The 18,511-nt window shown below is 39.1% G+C and overlaps 1 protein-coding gene across 1 annotated transcript; it reads right to left on the minus strand.

The window, feature by feature from the left end:
* Positions 1-2,523: 2,523 nt before the first annotated feature.
* SELENOO (selenoprotein O) lies at positions 2,524-16,655 on the minus strand. The gene is made up of 9 exons (XM_042468551.1): positions 16,074-16,655; positions 14,533-14,736; positions 12,143-12,323; positions 11,070-11,200; positions 9,960-10,240; positions 9,633-9,783; positions 8,800-8,985; positions 8,132-8,288; positions 2,524-7,974 (listed from the first exon to the last, which is right to left on the minus strand). Exons 1-9 carry the CDS (start codon positions 16,625-16,627, stop codon positions 7,774-7,776), a joined length of 2,046 nt encoding a protein of 681 aa, XP_042324485.1. The 5' UTR covers positions 16,628-16,655; the 3' UTR covers positions 2,524-7,773.
* Positions 16,656-18,511: the final 1,856 nt, after the last annotated feature.

The following is an 18,511-nucleotide window of genomic DNA, read 5'->3' on the forward strand; positions in this document are numbered from 1 at the left end:
CTCTGTCTGCGGATGAAGAGAAACTGAAGAGTAGCTTGGAGGGCTTGGACATGCACAACAGATGGGAGGGGGCAGGATGCCTGCCAAGCTACTCAGTCCAACTGGGTCCTTGCACAGCCACGGAAACTCATTTGTGTGAACAACAAAGACCACGGAAAAGAACTTGTATTTTCCCACTTTGTTCTTTTGACAGAACAGAGAAGTGGTATAGAAAAATTAAATTCCAGACTAATCCCAGCTGTCAGCAAACTCCTGCCTTATCAATTTTCTCAAATAACCAACCATATTGTTATATTGTGCTATAGTCTCTGCAACGTTGTACAAATGATCTTTGTAAAAAACCAAAACCTGTTGATATGTCATAACCCGAACATTCTTAGCATTCAATGTTTACATAGCTCCTGAAGCTACAGCAAATACAGTACATAGGATATTGTCTGAGAAGCTGAAACTAGTCAAGCCACATTCTTCCAATGTGGTTGTATACGGTATCTTCATTTTGAGCATATCTCCAGGCCAAAGCTATTATCTCAAAGTCCCTCGACCATTAAGCCCAAATAGAGCTTTGCAGCCATTTCCAGTTTCCATGCTTCACTGCTCTTCAACTTAGCCTTTTTATGTCCAGGCTTTTAGCCATTTTCTTAAACTAAGGCTTGTTGGAATTCACTGCCACACCTCTGTTATGTTTCTTCTTTCATTCATATGGTGTAAAGATGAGAACCCAAAAATCTGCTTTTACCACACAGCCAACACTGTTGGGATACCTAACCAGGCTTCCCCTCCCACTTGAAATAGCAGTTTTGTATAACATGCTGCAATTAGAAGTCCTTTCTATTTCAACAGCAAATTCCTTATTTTGCATCAGGATCCATTATTTGAAAAGCAGAAATCTGAAGTCTCTTAGCTTTGTTGGAACCACAGGAAAAAATCTATCACATGTAAACATCAGTGGACATCAAATTAGGATCAGGTGTTTGCCCAGAGTACAAATAAAACATTTACAGCAGTCCCTTGGTATCTACTGGCGTTTGATTCCAGGACCGCCCTGTGGATACCAGGATGTTCACGTCCCATTAAACATAGTGGATAGAAAGATGATGACCCTTATATAAAATGGCAAAATCAAGGTTTGCTTTTTGGACACCCCCCCCCCCAACACACATATATAGAATATTTTCAAGCAGTGGATGTTTGAATCCATGGATATAGAGTGCTGACACCACTCTTGATTTCTGAAACATTTTCTGTTCATTAGATCACCTAGTAAGTTTTTTGTGGGATGAACCATCTAATTTTTGGTGGGATGGCGGGCAAGGGCCTTTTCCGCTGTTGCTCCAAGATTCTGGAACTCCCATTTCTAGAGACTAGAGGGTGGCTCCTCCTTTGTAGGCTTTTCTTCTGCAGGTGAAGGCCTTTTTATTCCAGCAGACTATTGGCATTTGACTGTTTACAAGAAAAAGGTTTTTTAGCGTGCTGTCCTGCTTTTCTTTGTTTTACACTATTTTAAATGGTATAATTTTTTTAGTTTAATAGTGTTTTGATTACACGTTTGCATTTTTAATCATCTATGCCTTTATTTGTAACATTCCCTTTTGAGTCCTGGTTCGAGGAAAAGTTGATGGAGGAATTGATGGATTTTACAGATATTGTATCAATTTGCTGTTACAATTCCTCTCAAGAATCAAGTCTGAAAAGCAGAGTATATTTTTAAATAGATAATATATGTTAATAACAGTGCTGATCTTCATGCAGTCAATCTGGCATCATACACACAAGAGGAAAGTGTTAGACTTGGGAAAATCTGGACTGAAGAACTAAAATGTTAAGATGGAGGAGAATCCTAACCATCCAATGAGCATGCTAGGACGTAAAGCACAGAATGGAACGGGAAAAGGGAAAATGATTTTAAGATGAATATAAGAGAGAAATAGCTGGTCTGAAAATCTGTAAAATTTATCTGCAATGTATCATTTTGTTGAAGATCCTAACTGGTAAAAATATCTTTCATCCTGATGGTGAAATTATGTATCAGTTCCTCTAAATATATGCAAAATGGCATTCATAACAATTTTCTGCACTATATTTCTACACATTACTGTCAGAAATATATATGAAAGAGTGAAAGATATATTAGCAAATCTATAGCACCCCTGTATTTTGGACTCATGACCAATTAAAAGTAATTTATGGCAATAGGAAGCAAAATAAAGAGATGATTGGCTTCCATTCATATATACTTCCCTCCTTCTAAGTTTGCAAACTGAAATATTTACAGATTTACAGATTGATCATCTCATGTGCACAACCTTGAACAACTTAAGGGTAGGATCTAAAAAGTAAAATAATGTGAAATCCAAAGTGAAATACTGGACAGCAATTTTTGCATTTTGAAGTAGCTGCCATACTAATACAGTCATCTTCACACCTGTATGGCTCTGATATAGAACTAAAATACACATATGCACATGCAGTAGACATCTGTTAATTCCGTCATTTTGTTAATATAAAAAAGACATTTTAATGTGAACATGGTAAAAGTTATTTATTTATTTATTTTAATGAACAGAGTAATGGTTTCCACATCTGTGCAAATTTAAGTAGTATTTGGAAGATCCCTTCCAGAATAAAGTGCAAGACTTAAAGCATAATTAAAAACATTCATGTGGTATTTATTGTCAAAATTAGACAATTAAAGTGAGCTGTTTTACAGGCAACAGACATATCATTTGCCCTGAGTGCTTTTTATTTAAATCTGTATGTTAACACCATAAAAAGCCAGAAGACCTACTAAAAATAAAACTATGAATAATGAAAAGTGAAAAAAATCTTTATTTGCAGATATTTTTTGCACCACTTACCATCTCTCAATCATAATCAACCAACCACACTGATTTTCTAACCAAACAGTCTATATATTCATTACGAAGGCAGAAAGGACATATCTGGTCAGAGTAACACCACAAATGAACATAAGATATCTTGAAGGTACATCATACTTACTTTAACCTAGTACTAAAGAAACACTGCAACTACACTAACCCTATAATTGACCCATTAAAATAGTGACATCTTGTTTTACACTTCTGAATTATGAGGCACTGAGTAATTACCATGAAGGTACATTCTGAGCTGGTTGAAAAGACAGGAGGAATCTATCCAGTGTGTGGCACCCAATCACCACCCAGAAACACACAGGAAAGTCATGTGTCTTGAAGATGGTTGGTCACCTAGCACAGCTATCTTGGTATAACAATTCACAACCTAGTTATAGAAACAGCCTACAGAAAGAAGGTGTAGATAGAAAAGAAGTCACAAATAATCTCATCCTCCACCATAAATGGGATCTTCAAAGTAGTCACAGCGGGAGGACATGGATTCTTAAACTCTACCATTCCAGAATCCAGCCTATGTTTTGTCTTCTGGGCTGGCAAAAGGAGAAACTGAAACATAGTGGAACTTAACCTAGGCGTCACTGTGCCTAAAGGATGGGAATGGTTGCTTATACTTAGCAATCATTCCAGGATGACAGAAGGCTGTAAAGGGACAAATCTATGCTGTCCCTTTGAATGCTGGATTGGGGCCACGGCAACTGCACGCTGTGGCCCCAATCCGGCATTCTTCCACCACAAAAAGCTGCAAAATGCCGCTCTTATTTAAGGTGGATAAAACGTGCCCTTTCCGTCGTGGTGGCGATTTTTCAGAATTTCTGCAGCATGGCGTGTGTAAATGCTGCACTGCAGAAACGCCATGACATCGCCCGTTGTGTACTCAGTGGGGCAGCATGACACCAGCTTGGGGGGTGGCATCAGGGCATGCGTCATGCTTATGCCACACACCCACGAAGCCGGTGTTTTTTGCCGGTCTGTTTTGGCCCTTAGCAGATTTAAATTTGTCTATTTTACAATGTCTGATTAATGTCATTGGCATGTTCTGGATTGCTGCTCTTCAAATTTCCAAAAATAAGACATTAGAGCAGAAAGTATTAGAAACAGTAGCTCTGGCAGAATGAGCTATAGTGTTAGTTAAGCTAAAAATGTTGTAAGCTAATATTGGCCTTTGATCTATTAAGTCAAACTGATCTTAAAACCCTTATGCCCCAGAAACACTGGATGAAAGGAGACACAAAGGCAAGTTTCACTGTCAAAAGTGTTTTGTTCTGGAAATATAAACCTTTAAAGAGCAGCAAGCACATAGATTATGTCAAAGCTGTTCTGATGGGCAAGATAACCTAGGACAAAGAAGGGCAAAATTAATTCTTGAGACACATGAAAAGAATAAAAACAATCTTTAGGGAGTAAAGAAGTATTGAGGTGAAGTGCAATGAAGTCTTTGTGAAAGGTGCTGCATCTGCTCTCTAATAGTGCTGACAACTTGGAAATTGGCTGTGCAGTAGTGACTGCCACTAAAAAGGAAAAGTATTTAACAATAGTAGGTGAAGTGAATTTTCCCCAAGTGTTTTAAATAGTGGTTTGGGAAGAATTGGAACCAAAGTCCAAGATGGAAACAAATATACCATAGGAGAGAAATCATTTAAATACCTCAGAAGAATCCTTAAAAATGAGGGTGAGACGAGAGGCAGGCCAGGTTTCAAGAATACTGACAACAGTGCAGCTACAGGTCTCTTCAATTTTTAGGTTTCAGCCCACGATAAAGATGCAGACACTGAGATAGCAATGATACTCAACAATTTATTGAGCTGAACTTATACTAGTTGGTGAATATTTTCATATCACCTTGTATATCCTGGTGATAGAACACACAGTCATAGAATAGGAGTTGGAAGTGTCCTTATGGGTCATTGAGTCCAACCCCCTGCTTAGCACCAAGAAAAGGGTAGAAATCTGAGCAGTCTCCGCCTGTCAAGACCTGATGCTTAGCCTCCAGATGGCTAACTGTTGCCCAACTGAATTGGCATGGAAAACTTGACCAAGGACAGAAGGGTTGGCATCATGAAGGAAAAATCAGCCATCCTCAAAGCCATCCTGCTGAACCAACTCTAGAACAATAGTCTCTTGGTCTAGTGGGAATACCATGTCTGCTCTTTCTTTTCTAATCCGAGTCCTCCAGACTGAAGAAATACACACAGCATGGACATCAACTTTGGGGAATCAAACCTTTTTTGCTTCTTGGGCTAATTTTAGTCTTCTGTCCTCAAAGAGAAATATTATCCTTGTATATATTGATCAGTGCTACTACACAGATTATGACATCAAAAAGGTTTAAGTGGCTCTTGAGATTTACCAAAAAGTCATGAAAGTGCAGCCATAATTTACAGATGCTGAGAAAGCTTACAGTAAGGAAGATTTTCTGAGTAATGTCTTCTTAGACTTTGGATCTGCTAGATTTCTGTACAATAGGTTGGGCCTAGGACAAAATGGGCAGAACCTTTACTTTTCTGGATAGAAATAGACTTCAGATGAACTAATACCTTTTAATAGTTGTAGGAAACAATCCAGGAGGCACTTGTCTGCTTATTATGCAGAACAGTAATGAAGCTGCTGGGGATACCATACTGAACAAGAGGAGATCCCAGACCCTGCTGCCAGCTTGTGTAACCATCAGCTTGGAGGGGAAAAAATCAGCTGGAAAAAGAAGATGTGGACTTGTTCTACCTTCAAGGACTGAACTATGGCTACTGCTGAGGCTAATATAAAATTGTCTTGATTCTGTGGCTACACACTTGTGAAAGGCATAGAATTGTTCAATCACAACAATATCTGTTCCAGTCCTCGTCGCAATGACAGGTAAATGTGGCAAAAAATGGCAAGTGATTCATATGAGATATGTTGGGAAGGTGTACTGGGGTGATTTGACAGGGAATTCCATTTTTGTGCCCTGGCTTATTGTATGGTAAGATGAGTTCAGTGTTAAGTTGTCCAAAAGGCTGTCTACTGCATCATCCTCACTAGCACAGTCCACATGGACTAGAATCACTGTTGAGCTCTGCCCTCCTGAGAATTCCACCACAGGCACAGAAACAGGGGCTTGAGGAGCTAACTGGGAAAGCTCTTTCTGAATGTCTATAGAGTCTATTTCAGGGGATTTGTCAGAATAGTTTGGACTATATTCTTCTTCCTCTTTAAAGGAATGCCACATTTGTCTCCCAGTCAATTCAGGTAAGCAGAAAAAGAAAATGGGAGAAAAAAGAAGGCAAGAAATCCTTTAAAAAGATAAGACAGTGCACAAAAGAAAAGGTAACTGACTCAAGCTAAAATAGAGGAGTAAGAGAAGCTGGCCACACATACAGGATCGATCAGATTTCAGGTTCAAGGCACATAATTTCCCTGCCTGTCTCAGAGCAATGATGGAGGAAACTCATAGCAATGATGGAGGAATGTGTGAATTCCTCCTCTGCAATCCAGAGAATAATTAGATTTTTGAAGTTTCTGACTGAGATAGATACACGCTAAGCATGCTACTTTTTCAATGTTCAAATGCTATTCAAATATGATTGTGCAATTCTGATGAGAACAAAAATCTTTCTTGAGGTAGTGAAGTTGAAAAATAAGAAATAATCTGCTTGAGAAGATGCAAGTATGAAAACGCACAAAATCTGAATGTGGAAGACCTTGTTTAAATACTAAGGGATTCTCCACATTTTGACATAACATTCCATTTGGGAGAAATATAGTTTAAAATTGCACAATGTTATTATATACCATATTTAGCTAGGCTTGCACATTATGGCTTATAGTAAGCACCCAAACAGCTAAACGTACCACACACATGTTCATTGTTTGTTGACTGTCCTCTGTAAACCTAGTACTATGGTTTACAGCTAATTTCTCTGGCCTGTCAGGGTCAAAACATGTCAGAGTGCCAGGTTTAGACAATAAGCAGTACTTGGCTGATCCCACATAGACAGGAACCGATTGGGCAAGAAAAATCATCAAACGGTTCACCCTCAGCCTGTAAAAGGACAGAAGTGGGACAGTGTGGTTTAGTTACTTCAAATGTTCAGCAATTAACTGGTGTCACTAACAGTGCATATCCCTTGGGAAGGAGGATTGCACTAGCTGTTCCAGACCCAGTGAAATGCATTGCATGCACAAATGCAGAAGCATGGATTCAGCCCTGAACCACAAGCAGAGGATCCACTTGCATGTTTACTTCCCAACCTAACTAGAGAAGATTTGAGGGACACATGCTCCTTTATACTCATGATTCTATCTGAAAATGAGCCATTATACATACTGCAGTGAACCTAAAACTTTTTTTTTCCTTAACTGCTTCCATTCTTTTTTGGAATGCACATTATTGCTATCTCTTCCTCAATGACAATGTCTTTAAAACATGATATAAACATAAAGGTTCACAATAAATGAACTACATATTTAAATGAAACACAGCTTCAAATAAGCAATGGTGCATTTAAAGTCACCCCCACTGAGAGAGAATCAAAATATCCCTGCATAAGAAAAGTTTTATAAACATTAGCCAGAAGTACTATTGATTCATTTTCAGACAAAAATACATCCAACAACTGGTTTTCTATTTTTGTCTTCAAAAACACAGATTTTGTTTGGATAGTTCACAGAAAATTGTGCATAGAAATATAAAAGCACTTTGTGCACGATGGTAAGAAAATTAAAAGTTTGGCCTTTCTCCGAGACAGCCGATTGTCATTTCTCATAAAATGGACATGGCTCTGATGAGACTGTGAATACATCCAAATAATCTGTTTGAGATCTAATAGCACTTCTGTTGTGCCTTGCTGCACTCTCCACTAGTGAGAAGTTCAAGACCTCTTCGTGGAAAATACTACCAAGGCAGTTACGATGATCATGTAACACAGAGTCCTGAAGCCCAGAGTGGAGGTTTACTGCTATATGGCACTCCTCTCCGCATTGTTGAACTGCAGGCAGCAGCAGCATCAGCACCAACAGCATCTTCTTCTTCAGTTTCTCCAGTTACCTCACTGTAACATTCTGTATCTTCATATGGCTTTTCTAAGAGTTTCAAGACTTTCTCAACCTGTGAAAGAGAGAGAGAAACACATTCCAGCAAACACTCAATTTTATTTTTCTTAATTATTATGAACTTTTATATTATTATTTGGCTTCTGGGGCTGTCAAGTTTTATTTAATTTGTTTACCAGATTTACTATGTATGATTGAGCAGCACTATTTACCTCCGTGAAGTCACCATTTTCTGCTGCCTCTATTGCATTTTGAGCAATGTAGTTTCTCAAAATATATTTTGGATTGTTTGAATTCATAATTTTCACATGTTCGGCATGCCAGCTATCAACACTGCTAACATTTTCCATTTCTTTTTCTAGCCGAGCTCTGAAAACAAAAGCAGAAGTAAAATGAGGGTGCCTAGTCTGATGGAAGATGCTTTTATTTTTTAAAAGCACCTTTAAAATCAGGTTTCTGAAACACAATAATACTTTTGTTTAGACAAAGGAGCTTGAGAACAACATTAGCACCCTACTGTGATATCCAATATTAAATATTAAGATTTCATCCTTGAAAACTTATTTTTATTGCTGTGTGCCTTCATGTCATTTCTGACTTATAGCGACCCTAAGGAGACATTAGCTTATTAAGAAAAGCACTTCAATATGACTATTTAAATAGAATACCTTACTTGAACTAAACCATGGTAATAAATGCTGTAGTATAAAATATAAAGTTTTATATATAATTATAGCAGTAAACATTAATAAAAGAACACCTGCATTTTGCAGTACAGAGATAAAGGAATACATGGTGTACTAATATTATTTATTTATTTATTTTTAAAAAGATTCACTAATTCTGCTAAAATAAGTGGAATGTATTAAGTTATATTCACCTGTATTTCTGCAACCAGTCTTTCCAGTGTCCTTTATTTCTACTTAGTAAGTCAGATGTTGTTAACTGCTGCAGTTTAGAGAACTGTTCTATGCGTTCCAATTCTTTATTTATATTGGATTTTGTTCCAATTAAAGCAAATAGTTGTGGATTAGACTGTGCTAACATCAGCATCATTGAAAGTTGTCTAGAAAAGGAGGAAGAAATTACACTGTCAGAAATTAATGACCATAGTTAGAGATTGCAAGTTTGATAGACTTATTCAATATACTGCATACTGAAATAGTATACCTTGGCAGCATAGATGTTTCTAACCTCAAAACGTATTTTGAACAGAAGCAAGCGGACACGTAGATTTTAACTGTGACAAATGCCTGAGTCTAACTTTGCTGTTATCCTGTTACATCCAAAATGACTGCCAACTTTCACTTTTGAATCTTAACTTCAAAGTGATCACTAAAATGGCTTAAATTTTAAAACAGGGACCATTATTATCCACCTTCTTAAGACATTTTGCCCAGTCGCCTCAATTCTCTTTCCTCTTTAGTTACTGAACCAACTGAAAATATGGAGAAATATCCCATTATATTTCTATTTGTATATTCAAAATACTGCTTTTCTCCTTTACAAAGAAGTTGCTAAAATTTGACAAAATTTGAAAAGACATCCTTACCAGAAAAACCCCATTACTCTATAACCAGAATAGAAAACAAATTAAGGAGCTGTTATTGCTATGTTCACAACTCAGCCTGTGCAACACATACCTTTTTCCCACCCTAAAATCTAAAAATAAAGCACCCCCTACTCATGCCACAAGATCACAATTCAATATACCTGGGATCCATCTGAGGTCTGTAAGCAACTTTAAGTTCTTCTAAAGATGCACATTGTTTTGAAATCTTATCTAAGAAGTCTTCTACTTTTAAAGGATCTGAGTCTGTTGGGAAAGAACTCAGCAAGCGGAAAGTATTTGTAAAATCTGCACCTGTGAAATAGATTTAATAAAAACTTTATATTGAGTCACACAAGAGCATGCATCAGATTTGTATTCGATTTTTAACAACATATTGGATTGTACAATTGTATTGTAATGATTCAAATTATTTTATGCAGACAAGCAAATCAATCATATATTATTTCTGAATATAAATCAACACTAACCTGTAACATGCATAGTTTCTAAGAAGTCAGAAACCAATTTATCATCATCATCTAACTGAAGCTGAATGAATCCTAGCTTCTTTCTCATAATCTGCAAATAATGTTTCTCAAATTCTGCATCATATTCTTCTTCCAGAATGGGTGCACTGATCTCCATTGGAAGTTCTGGGACTAGGGCTTCAGCAAGTTTGCCTAGATTCCATTTACAAATGTCTGGTTGTTTATTATAAGCATAGCGTCCTGTGTTGTCAGATCCATTGCAAATATGTTCAGGATCGTATCTACAAAGAGAAACATTCAGCACAAGGTTTGGCTTATAATAATGGTACAGCAATCACTAAATAGACACATAAGAAACCACAGATTGAGTATCCATTATCCAAAATGCTAGGCCCAGAAGTGATTTGGATTTCAGATTTTTTTGGATTTTGAAATATTTGCATATACATAATGAGGTATCTTGGAGATGGGCTAAACATGAAATTCATTTATGTTTCATATACCTTATACACATAGCCTGAAGGTAATCTTATACAATATTTTTAATAATTTTGTGCATGAAATTAAGTCTGTGTACACTGAACTATCAGAAAGCAGAGGTATCTCAGACGCTCATGGGAAAAAAGGGATTTTGGAGCATTCTGGATTTCTACTTTTTGGATAAGGGATTGTTTGTGAGCTGCCTTGGGTCCCTTCTGGGAGAAAGACAGCATACAAATGAAATGAAATGAAATGAAATAAATAAATAAATAAATAAACTGCATTTGAAAATCGTGTATTTTAGGATTACTATATACCACAAAGCACGGTTCTGCAATTCTATGCAATAATTTGACCTGAGACCAGTTAATCAAATATAAATTAAAGTCAAAAGGCTAGATGAAACACATAAATTTGTGATATTTGACAAGTTTAGTAAGATTAATGCTGCAACAAAAAGCTGAATTATTCCAAATTCTATTATTTTCCATATTTAAATATTACAGGAAAATATTTAGGAGTCCATCATAAAATATATTACTAATAAATAAAACACTGAAAAAAGATTGTGTGCTATTTTGCATAGTCAATTCAAACATTTATATGTTTTAACCAACAAGCTACACTAACCTGTCCATAAATCCAAAAGGTCCATAGTCAATTGTGAGTCCGACTATGCTCATATTATCAGTGTTGAGCACACCATGGCAAAATCCAACACACTGCCACTCAGCAACCATCCTTGCTGTCCGTCTTGTTACCTTAATTTAAAAAAGTTTTCAAGCTACTATCTATTTGTTGTCTTACACACTGCATAACTATATTTTAAAGATTAAACAGTTACAAAAATGCATATTGAGCATCTTTCATGTACATATATTCAAGTATGGTATTACCTATGGTTCCATCATTTCAATGGCTAATAAAGTCTCTCTTTTTTAGTGGTTACCCTTGAACAGGGGTGGCACTGTGAACTGCTTTTTCGAACTCTGTGTTTGGTTGGTTGTTTTGGTCACTAAACATCTGACTTGTTTACAATGGTGATCCTTTCTTAAAAAGACTGTATAACAAATTCATACATTATTAAGATCAGACATCCCAAGACTGCACTAGTTTTTAACTAAGAAATGCAAGTATGGTTAAAAAAAGTCATTTACTCAATTAAACTTTTATTAGGTGAATAAAACTTTTAAAACCAGACCACAGCTTGCATTATAGGGAGCTGCAGCAGCCTTAAATCCAGTAAGAACACACCAAGAGGTCTACTACTGCTGAGCCACAAGAGCCTTCAGCTACAAAGTCAGCAAAAGCGGTTTATAAAACCTGAACCACACACATCCATCCCAGACCTGCATGACACAAATCTGGAATGAAAAAATGAATCTCAGGAGCATTCATCTTTAAAAATCCAAAGCAAATTGAAAATCTCTTTTTTAAAAAAAACAGTAAGATGTTGCCCTTCATATGCAACAAATCAGAAAATTAATGCTATTTAGACATTCATTTAGGAGTTGAGAGCCAGCATGGTGCAGTACCTCTATCAACAGGTTTGAGTGTGGGTGACCCAGGTGAAGTATTAAGGCCAGAACGTCCCTTGGGAGGAGTGTCCAACTCTTAACCATAATAACCAACAAGAGAATTTGGATAAAAAGGAAGATACAAACCTACAAAACATTTAAATTATCAGATAGTGGCTATCTTACCTCCCGGAAGAAAGCCGCATTCCTCTGAACATTATTATCTGAGTGCATTTCCAGAATCTCTGGATAAAAAGTACTGATCACATAATCAAGCATTTGTATTCGGATGTCATTTCTATTGACGCTGGGTCCTTTACGTCCTGTATATTCATCGGCAGGTTTAAAAATCTCAAATGATCCAAACCTGTTTAAAATAAAAGAATTGTTTGTTGTGTTATGGCAACCACATGATTTTCACAGGACTTTTTAGGCAAGGAATATTCACAATATCACGCTACACTGTTCTAGCGCTATTATTCCACTTTTAACTGCTACGGCTGCTTCCTGTGGAATCCTGGGATTTGCAGTTCATTAAACGTGGAATAATAGTACTGTAACAGTGTAGTATGATATTGTCCTCAGAGATGGTTTTGCCAGTTCCTGTCTCTGAAATACAGCTTACACCTCCTGATATTCATTGGGAGTCTTCCATCTACATACTAACCAGGGCTGACCCTGCTTAGCATTCAAGACCAGACAGGATCTGGTGCTTTTAGGGTATTTAGAGCCCTTACTACTAAATTAAGTTCTTAGGATATCAATATCTGTTTTTTCCTTATCTGATTTCATTAAGATTTCCCCCCTCTTATTTTAATTTTACCCCAACTAAAACAGGAAACAAATTCCCTTCTGACAGCATCTACGACAGAGACAGGGTCCAAGGGACCCACTGAGTCCTGCAAATATCTCTGCCTCCCCGAGATAAATACCAAAACAGAAAATGGCCAGAGGTTCATTGATATCTTTCTAAAAACAGGGTTTTAAAAACACTTGCTAAAAATGTAGTGGGAGGGGTTACATTTCCTTTAGAGGAAAAACCCTGAAGCCTTCCAGCAATAGCAATTAGTCTTTCTTTGCTAGATTTCTTTCCTTTGCAAGGGAGGTGGGTGGGAAGCAAAAATGGCCTTTGGCGCCTTGTGATTCTCATATCTGATTTTCAGAATTAATATGCAATACTACAGCAGCTTTCTCCAAGCCGATTCCTGCAGATGCGCTGGCCTACAACTGTCATCATGTCTAGCTAGCTTGCTGTCTTTGGATGACAGGAGCTGTATCTTATCACAAGGTGGTACTATAGTAACATTTTACTAGAATAATATATCTGCAAGCCTAATCATCATGTTCACTGCATTAAAAGTATGTGCTTTGTAAGTACAGTGGACCCTTGTTATAAGCTGGGGTTTGGTTCCAAGATCCCCTGTGGATAACAAAATCCGTGGATGATCAAGTCCCATTAAATATAATGACATAGCAAAATGGTGTCCCTTATAAAAAATGGAAAATCAAGGTTGGATATTTGAAATTTATACTTGTTTTGAACATTTTCAAACCATGGATGCTTGAATCTGTGTATAAGAAATCTGTGTATAAGAAGGGCCAACTGTACAGGAATACATCAGTTAACAAAGCCTGTGACAAAGAAACTCTTTATTACAACCTAGCTCAGTCTCCACCTCTTTTTGTTATCTTCTGGCTACCAGAAAGTTTTTTGCAGCATTGGCACTGGGAACATGGCGAAGGAGAGCTGGAAAAAGACAGACTTTCCGTGTTGAGTTGCAGCAGTATGTCTGCAGTAAACAATGCAATGAAGTTTAACCATTTCGCATGTATACAGTATTAGTTTTGAATAAAAAGTTTACTGAAACATGCTGGGATTGCTGTTCTTTTTTGTGGCGTAGGAAACTGTCCCAAGACCATGTTATTTCCACCTCTAGTACAAAGGTTTCTGTTAAAGTAAAGCCTAGGAACACATCTGCTTTGTTAACTGAATTATACCTGTATCGTATCAATCAACAATTATACAAGTAATTGAATGGTGTTTCAAGAGTCAAACTGCAAGCTAGACATCTTTGATGTTTTAGTCTTACACAGGAAAAGAACAATTCTCTGAAATTTAAGATTTGACCCAGGAGAGCATTACAAACAGAAACCAGCTAATCTGTATAAAGTCATTACAGGTTAATGCACACGTTTTCTCACTGCTTGTACATGGAAGTTAGAAAGCTCCAAAGCTAAATATTTACAATCAGAACAAACACTCCAGGTATACGAAACATATACTGTACTCTTTGTTGTTGTGTGCCTTCAAGTCGTTTCCGACTTATGGCGACCCATCATAGGGTTTTCTTGGCATGTTTCTCCAAAGGGGGGGTTGCCATTGCCATCCTCTGAGGCTGAGAGAATATGACTGCCCAAAGTGTACTTAGGTGGTTTCATTGGCTGACCAGGGATTTGAATCCTGTTTTCCAGTTATAGTCCAGTGCTCAAACTGCTACACCATGCTACTGGTTGACTATCTAGAACACACTTAAGATACACAGAATATCTGATTTAAACCCAAACGGCATGTTTACCTAATAAAGGTTGGAGCTATTCTCAGGACAATTGTACACTTTTCTTTCTTTGGATTTCCATCATAAAAAACGTCCCGGACAACTTCTGAATCGGACGTTACACAGGTCCCGGCTCTGGTTGTGGGTATCCCAAGGTGAAACATGGCTTCGCTGCAAAGGAATTCTCTTATGCTCGATCGCAAAACTTTACGGCCGTCTGCCTGTCTGAAATTCATAAAAGACAAGAGATACAAGTCAGCATTGTTTTGTCAGAGGTCCTCCCCCCCCCCATGAGAAGGAAGAAATTATCCATGCATCAAATATCAAACAACTGTTATGTATTTCAATCAAAAGTCCTGAACAGCAAGTTATTTAAGTGATGAAGTACTTCACTGTAGGAGAAATAAAACAGGGAATAAACAAAATCTAGTTGTTTTATAGTAAAGTCCTACACAGATTGTCTCAAAAGTAAATTCCACTGAATTAGTCTGGTTACAAATAGCAAACTACTGCTATTTGATAAGTTAACTTTAAATATGCCCTTTACCAACAAATATACAACACAGTATAGTACTGTATAACCAAAAACAACAACAAATTGTAACCTTTCACATAGAAATTAGGAATTAATTTTGTGCAAAGAGAGGATAGCATGGAGTATGGGCTATTTATGTTCAGTATTAGTGCAATGTAGAACCCCATGCTTCAACTGAATATAACTTTTCTAATTGATCCGCATTGCCATAACTCAAAGTACTAATCCTACATACGTAAGAATCCCTTGCTGGGATCCTGCCCTTAGATTTCTATCCCACCTTTCTCCCCAAATGGGACATCAACTCCCAGAAGCCCCAGCCAAGTGCTGCCCATAGCAGGTAATTATGGGAGATGTGATCCAAAATATCTTGAAGACAAACTTTCCTAAGATGGTTTGCTTAATAAGAGAAGGCTTGCATAAATCACATAGGCTGCATCTGCACTGCAGAAATAACCCCGTTTGACACCACTTTAGCTGCCCTGGCTCAATGCCAGGGAATCCTGGGATCGGTAGCTTTGCAAGCCGTTTCGCCTTCTCTGTCAGAGAGCTCTGGTGACACCAGTTAAAGCGGCATCAATTCTGCAGTGCAGAGACAGCCTTGGCTGGCTTTAGGAGAAAAGGCAGGAGAGGAACACCTGCAGAATAAGTTCAAATAACAGCTCATAATAGCTGAGGTGGCTTCTCAAAGCCAAAGGGCCTTTATTATCGTTTGGCATTATTATTGCCGCTCCCGAAATAAATGCCAAAATATTATTATTATACATTATACATTATTACACATTATTATTACTTTGCATTATATATTATTAATCATTCTTCTTTTGCATTATACATTATGATGATGTCTTGTTAATATCACTTTGCGTTATAGATCATTATCAATTATTGTAATGCATTATTATTATTATTACTTTACATTATACGTTATTATCGTTGCTGTTTTGCATCCTGAATCCCTATGACTGTTATTCTTCTTCCCCCTGCCTTCTCTCTCTCTCTCTCTCTCTCTCTCTCTCTCTCTCACCGGGAGAAGGGAGTGAGCCCGGCGCCCTTGAGCTGGAGCTCCCATCGCTCTCCGCGGGGGCTGAGCACTTCTCCCAGGTAGATGGCGGCGCCGTCGCCCAGCTGCCCGGCGAAGCTCCCGAACTGGTGCCCGCAGTAGCAGTGGGCGGCGGGGTCGGCGCCGGGCAGGAGCCGGTTCCCGCTGAAGTAGAGCGCCGCCTCCTCCTTCTCCTCCTCCGCCTCCGGCTCCCTCAGGCCCAGCAGGGACAGCGCAGGCAGGGACATGGCCACCAGCCGAGGGTGGATCACCGGCGTCGGACGCACCCGAGAGAAACAGGCGCCGGGCACCGGCCGCGGCACGTTCTCCTCGCTCGGGTCCAGGGGCAGCGCCCTCAGCGCCCGGTTGTCGAAGCGGAGCGCCCCCAGCCACTTCGGAGCCTCGCCCGCCTCGCAAGGAGGAGCAGAAGGGCTCCGGCTCGGGCCGGCCGCCATTTTGTCAAAGGAACGCGAAGCCACTGCGGAGACGCAGCGTCTGTTCCTAAGCAGAGCCCTCACGGCCTCCGTCGCCGCCGCCATTCGCGGCCTTATCTCTGACTTCCAACCGCTGCCGAGAAACGCCTCGCGCCCGGCCACGCCCCCTCCCTTCGGATTGGTCCACCTGATCTCGCGCCTCCCAGTTACACCCCCTCCCCTCCCTCTGGTTAGCCAATAGCAGGCCGAGGCATAGGAGTCTTAAGACCTTTAACCCATAGATTATAAACTTAGGAAATATAGAGACACCCGACCCACCCACCCCCGTCTTTGCTGCTCCGGCGAGTTTCCGGGTTTATCCTTACCTAGGAAATTCATCAAAATCTCAGTTGTGTTGGCACTATGTCTTTAAGGGCGTTCTAGATCACCTTTCTTGATCTATGCCAGTGGTTCCCCCACACTGTGCTCTTTTAAAGGGAAGTTTGGACTCCAGCTCCCAGAACCCCAGGCTATTGCCCAACATGGCTGAGGCTCCTGGGAGCTGAAGTCCAAAGTCTCTTAAAGGGCACAGTTTGGGGACCACTATGTAGTCAAAGGCTTTGTTATATAGTCTGTATAATGGACATGCTGATTTTCTTCTGGGATTGTTCAGTGTTTTGTATGTCCGCAATGTGGGCCCCAGTGCCTCTTCATTTCCTGAACCTGGCTTGCACCTCTTATGGATTCCTCTCTCTCTTTTGGAGTTTATCACACGGAGAAAATTGCAAGGACCCATTGTTAACTCACAATCGCACAAACGGTTTTCACACGCAAAGCACTGTTATCCTGTGCAGAACCCAAGATTAACCGGCACTTGCGCGCAAATGCGTGGATGGTTTTGCCTCCATCCTAATAATGACAAAAGCACGTGCATCCCAAAAAAGTGATCAGATGCACAAATCATTTTCACATGCAACAGATCTGTTTGTGTGTCCCTGCCTTCCCTGGCTATTGGGAAAGGCTGAAGCAGGAGACAGAGAGACATACACAGGTTCGTTTTAACTAACAGAACTAGTTTTACATCTGTTTTTTCTCTTAATACTTTGTAAGCATCTGTAACAAGGTTATTTTTATATTGAGATTTTGATATAATATTATATCTCAGGATGTATCGTAGTAGCTGTTTCTTTAAGAGCTCTGGCTTGAAGGGAAGGCCAAAGTGATCCCCAAACTATCCCCTTTAAGGGATTTTGGACTTCAGCTCCCAGAAGCCTCAGCCATGTTGGGCAATAGCCTGGGATTCTGGGAGCTGGAGTCCAAAATCCTTTCAAGGGGACAATTAGGGGATCGCTGCATCAACTGTTTGTTTTAAGAGCTCTAGCTGCAAAGGAGGGTGGGTACTTATTGCACTTGGAGGACATTTTGGCATTATTCCTAGACAGAAGGCAGAAATGTACTTCCCTTTCTGGCCAAACACCCCCCCCCCCAATTCCAAAACACACACAACAGCACATTTGGGCATTGAACATGGCTTTATTTAACATGGCCTCTTGCATATTTCAGAGGCTTATTGCATAACCAAACCCTTTGGGTTTCACACTTAACATGGGTTAACAGGGCTATTCACATTGAACATGTCAAGGTGGTTTAACAAGAAGTGGATTTGCCTTCGGTTTCGACTGTACTTCTTACAAGTGTGTACTTGGTCAAGGCACTTTGTTTTTTCTTCACTGTGCATGAGTTTGTAAAAATCAGAGCGACTTACATTGGTCATGCCTCAGAGAGTATCAATATCACCATCATCATCACCATCATCATTGACAAAACAAGTCAGACTTGTTAGCATTAAAAGCAAAAAAACACACACAGAAAATGCACTTTGGAAATCACACTCTCTCAGCTTCAGAAAGAGTGGGCACATGCTTCAGAAGCTTGCTGATATCAATATCATCATCATCATCATTGTCAAAACAAGGCAGACTTGTTAGCATTAAAAGCACAAAAAATACA

The sequence above is a fragment of the Sceloporus undulatus genome, chromosome 5 (assembly GCF_019175285.1).
Source record: "Sceloporus undulatus isolate JIND9_A2432 ecotype Alabama chromosome 5, SceUnd_v1.1, whole genome shotgun sequence".
Classification (NCBI taxonomy): domain Eukaryota; kingdom Metazoa; phylum Chordata; class Lepidosauria; order Squamata; family Phrynosomatidae; genus Sceloporus; species Sceloporus undulatus.